The sequence below is a fragment of the Musa acuminata genome, chromosome BXJ2-11 (assembly GCF_036884655.1).
Source record: "Musa acuminata AAA Group cultivar baxijiao chromosome BXJ2-11, Cavendish_Baxijiao_AAA, whole genome shotgun sequence".
NCBI lineage: Eukaryota > Viridiplantae > Streptophyta > Magnoliopsida > Zingiberales > Musaceae > Musa > Musa acuminata.
Genome location: NC_088348.1, coordinates 23,283,544 through 23,287,500, shown reverse-complemented (window position 1 = coordinate 23,287,500; position 3,957 = coordinate 23,283,544). Strand labels below are relative to the sequence as shown.

At 38.8% G+C, this 3,957-nt stretch overlaps 1 protein-coding gene across 5 annotated transcripts in view; it reads left to right on the top strand.

The window, feature by feature from the left end:
• Nucleotides 1–3,498, top strand: part of LOC135583481 (uncharacterized protein At5g19025-like) — a 6,433-nt gene extending 2,935 nt beyond the window's left edge. The window contains exon 2 of one of the 5 annotated variants that reach the window (XM_065131615.1): nt 3,142–3,498. In XM_065131615.1, the coding sequence (XP_064987687.1) occupies nt 3,142–3,181 (40 nt within the window). In that variant the 3' untranslated portion in view covers nt 3,182–3,498. The other 4 variants (XM_065131614.1, XM_065131617.1, XM_065131616.1 and 1 more) reach the window with 4 other exon arrangements.
• The last annotated feature ends 459 nt before the right edge of the window (nt 3,499–3,957 follow it).

Sequence of the window (3,957 nt, the reverse complement as noted above, 5' to 3'; positions counted from 1 at the left end):
AGAAGAGTAAGAAACTTACATTTTTGACTTTTTGGGATTGGTTACATGCATCTCTTCAGCCATCTTATCCCATCAAGGATGAAATCCAAAAGCTGCCATATTCCTCCATGTGCACAGATGGTTCCATTTGTTCATTTTCTCTTATTTTCTCCTGGAGTCTTCTTTGATCTTTTGTCTTTCTCATGTCATGTTGATTAAATTGGCTGGTTCTGTAATTGGTGTATACTGTATAGTATTGAATGATCATCTCTCTGACATGTCTCATGTTTGAACTAAAGCTACCTAAAATAATTCATTGATTCGCTTTATTTCAATTGGTATTACCCATGAATTTGGAATGGTCTTTTTCTCTTGTAAACCAACCACTTACCAATATTTTCATCATCCTACCTGCACTGACTTTTAATAATCATTGCTTTCTAACCACTACAAACATTTTAAATTATCAAGCATAAGCCATTTCCTTTTATCATGTGAATTAGCACTTGGTTTTTAATAAATGCAGCTTCCTAACTACTGCAAATCAAGCATTTGTCCTTTTATCATGTTCAACTATCTTCTTTAATATGCCCCATCTTGCTGCATGATAGGGAAGCTTTTTTTCACTTCTTGAAGTTTTGTCAACCGTTTACTTTAACTATTCATTCAGTTCTTGTCTTAGTGATATCAGAAGTTGAACTCCACATGTGCCCAATATATCAGTTTAGATACTTAAGTTTCTTTAAGTGTGTATACAATGCCAAACAACAGCATTCTCATAGCAAAATTGATAGACATAAGAATGAAGTTTACTACAGCTACTGCATTACGAGTAAAAATACTATATTTAAAATGTTAACTTCTGTTATCTTAATTTTGACCATATTATGAAGTGATATATAACAGAACAACAAAATCCTGTATATTCTAGCATATAAATCAGCTTCTTATTCTTTTGTTGTCTTCCTTTTAAGAATTACTACATAGTTTTTAGTTCTTACCTTACGTGTTATTCATACAAAACAACAGGAATAGACCTTCTATGTCCCAGTTGTTCATGGTATTGAGATGGATCTTTTGCCATTTAGCTCCATCCATGTTATGTCTATATTTGAGCTTTGTGCATCATAAGTTTGAGTTGAATGGTCGATGTTATATCTGTCCATGTTATATCCTTTCAGTTCCTGTGTTTTTTTCACAATGGTTGATGGTCTAAGGGTATTTATGAATGCATTTTGTTAACAACTTAATATCGAGCATACCAAACTTGAGCTTATTGACAAAGAAAGAAGTTATTTCTTATAGAGTCACTAGAAAGATGCATGAAAAGTTTACATTAATTTCCTAGGATGGGTTATTGAATTTTCCTTTTTTTGTTAGGAACTTGTGGAGGTAACACTCCTTCCGGTCTTGCTTTTCTTAACCTCAATCATGCCTCTAATAATGCACATTTTTATATATTTAGCATCTTAAAAATTGGTTGTGTTTCTTGGAATTTCCATTTTTCTCATCAAGATAAATGAGAGCGCAGTGACAGATCTTATGTAGTAGCTTATCGTCCTTGATTCTTTTTTTCATCACTTTGGGGATTGGATGGAACCAGGGATTTGAATCTCAAATCATATTGCCCGGTACAGGCGGTACATATTAGTCCGTCAACTGATCGACACGTGGACCGCCCACTACCGGGCAGTATCAATTGGCGGACAAGACAAAGAGCACGATGGTGAGGAAGATGAGGCTGCGACGCTCGTTGGACAGAGAAGGCATGACGGAGAAGAGAGTTGGACGTGGCGGGACACGAAGAAGCGCTCCGTCGAGCGGAACACGATAGGGGGAGGGTCCTCGCTTCGTCGGGCAGAGCACTGTAGGGGGTGAGTCCTTGCTCTGTTGGGCGAAACACGGTAGGAGGCGGAGGGATCGTGGCCGCTGTGGTCAAGGAGGTCGCGGTCAACTACGAAGGAAGGGATCCTGGCCTAGGTTGGACTGCTGCTTCCCCTTCTCGCTCTCGCCGTCATCTTGGTCTTCTTCCTTACAATCGCTGAGGGCGGTAGTGGCGGGGGAGTGAGAGATGAGCTCGCCCTGGGTTGGATCCTCACTAGATCCGACTGTTGCGGGAGCATTGCGGAGTGCCTCGCGGGGGATGAGTTCGAGTTGGGGACGACAACGACTCGTCGCATCCTCACCCGCTTTGTCATCACCCCCTTTCTGTCTCTCGAGATGAAAAGGGGGTGACGGTTTCTTCTTCTTTTAAGAAGAAACTATCCTCGCCCGTATGCAAGAGGGTTTCTTCTTAAAAGAAGCGTTTACCGTTCGGTATACCCTAGTGTATTGCTCAGTATGTTGTATCGAACAAAGCTCGGTACATCGGTACGGTGCGAAATTAGAAACCTCAGATAGAACATTTTGAAATGCTAGATATAGCATGTTTTTGTATCATTTTGAAAGATCTTTTCTTGTTTGTAATCCTAACACAACCCTTTTTTTGTGTCTGGTGAAATTTTGTAAAGCCAAGATTCATTCAAAACTTCAGGCTGCTTTCGACAGTGATTCATTGCAGGGGTAACACTAAAAACCTACTATAGGTCAAGAAGATTTGACCAAGTTCTTTTTTCAAGTTGTATGCGGAATATGCAGCTGAAGCAGGAAGGATTCCCATCTTCATTTGCATTCTTTAATTTCATGGAATTTTTGACATAGGCGACGCTTTAGTTCGGAGTGGAATTTTTTATTTTGCAAAGGTATGCGATAAAGATGATATTGGATCACAAGAACTTGCTATTGCTATCAATAGTTAATATCTTTATCGGCTAGATTAGTCAACACAAGTAGGGAGAAAATTGGGGCGTAACTCCCACCGAAATGCTTGGCTGTGGTGCAGGTAAGAAACTTTTTGACTATGTTTGTAATAATGTGAGGTAATCGGTGAATACATTATTATTATTATTATTTTCATCACAACGTATTTAGTGAGTAGGAGTTGGCAGACATCCGCATTCGATGATGGTTTTTTCTTTTCCGTTGTTGCCTTCTTCTCTTTTATGCGCAGCTGTTCCTTGTGCTTCAGCTTTTTAACAAGAAACGACTCGTTTGTCTTCAGCTTCTTCAAAACACCACTGTTTCTATTTTGATGCACTGAATTGGCCATCATGGTTGTGGTAGGAGTCTCGGAAGCTTGGCAATCGAGGGAGGAGACCGGTGATCATACTCAAAAGACTCACAAATTTGTGTATTTTAAGAAAACAACAATGTTGAAAACACAAGAAAGCTTGGGCAGGTGATGCATTTGGCCTGGGATATTCTTCATCCAGATAAGACTCAGAATGCATACTAATAAATTACACCTGCATTATCTGCTTGTTTCTGACTTCCAAAATTATAGTTGACTCAGTAGTACTCTCAACTGCTATTCTCCATTTGATGCTTGGTCAATGCTGCCAAGACCAGATCTGTCTACTGTGCATGTACATACATGTATATTATCTACTTTCCATTTAAATTGAGCAGCATTTACATCTATTTAGGCCAAGTATCCCTCGAGAAGGAAGAAAGGAAGAAAGAAAAATGCCTGTCACAACCTATGGATGTTGACTCGCTTGGGACCTAACCAGACTGAATTATTTGAGCAGGGGCTCAGATCAGATTGAAGACATGATTTATACAGCTCTGATTGATCAGTGGAGGATATTGGAAAAAGATTTATACAGCTCATATCAATCTTCTAGATTGTGTCTTAATGGAAGATATCAATAACTTGTTATGTCGATTATGATTCCTTTCACCGATGCATTAAAAATCCTCTGGGAGATGATAAGACCTTAAGGAATGATCGTTTCGAAGGGATCGACCTCCTAGGATTTGTCATAACAAATTAAAATAATATTTAATTGATTATATTTAATTGATTATTTGATTTAAAGAAAGGATTACATTACTATTTATAGAGTTTCACCCGGAGTCCAGGACTAGAACTCTTAA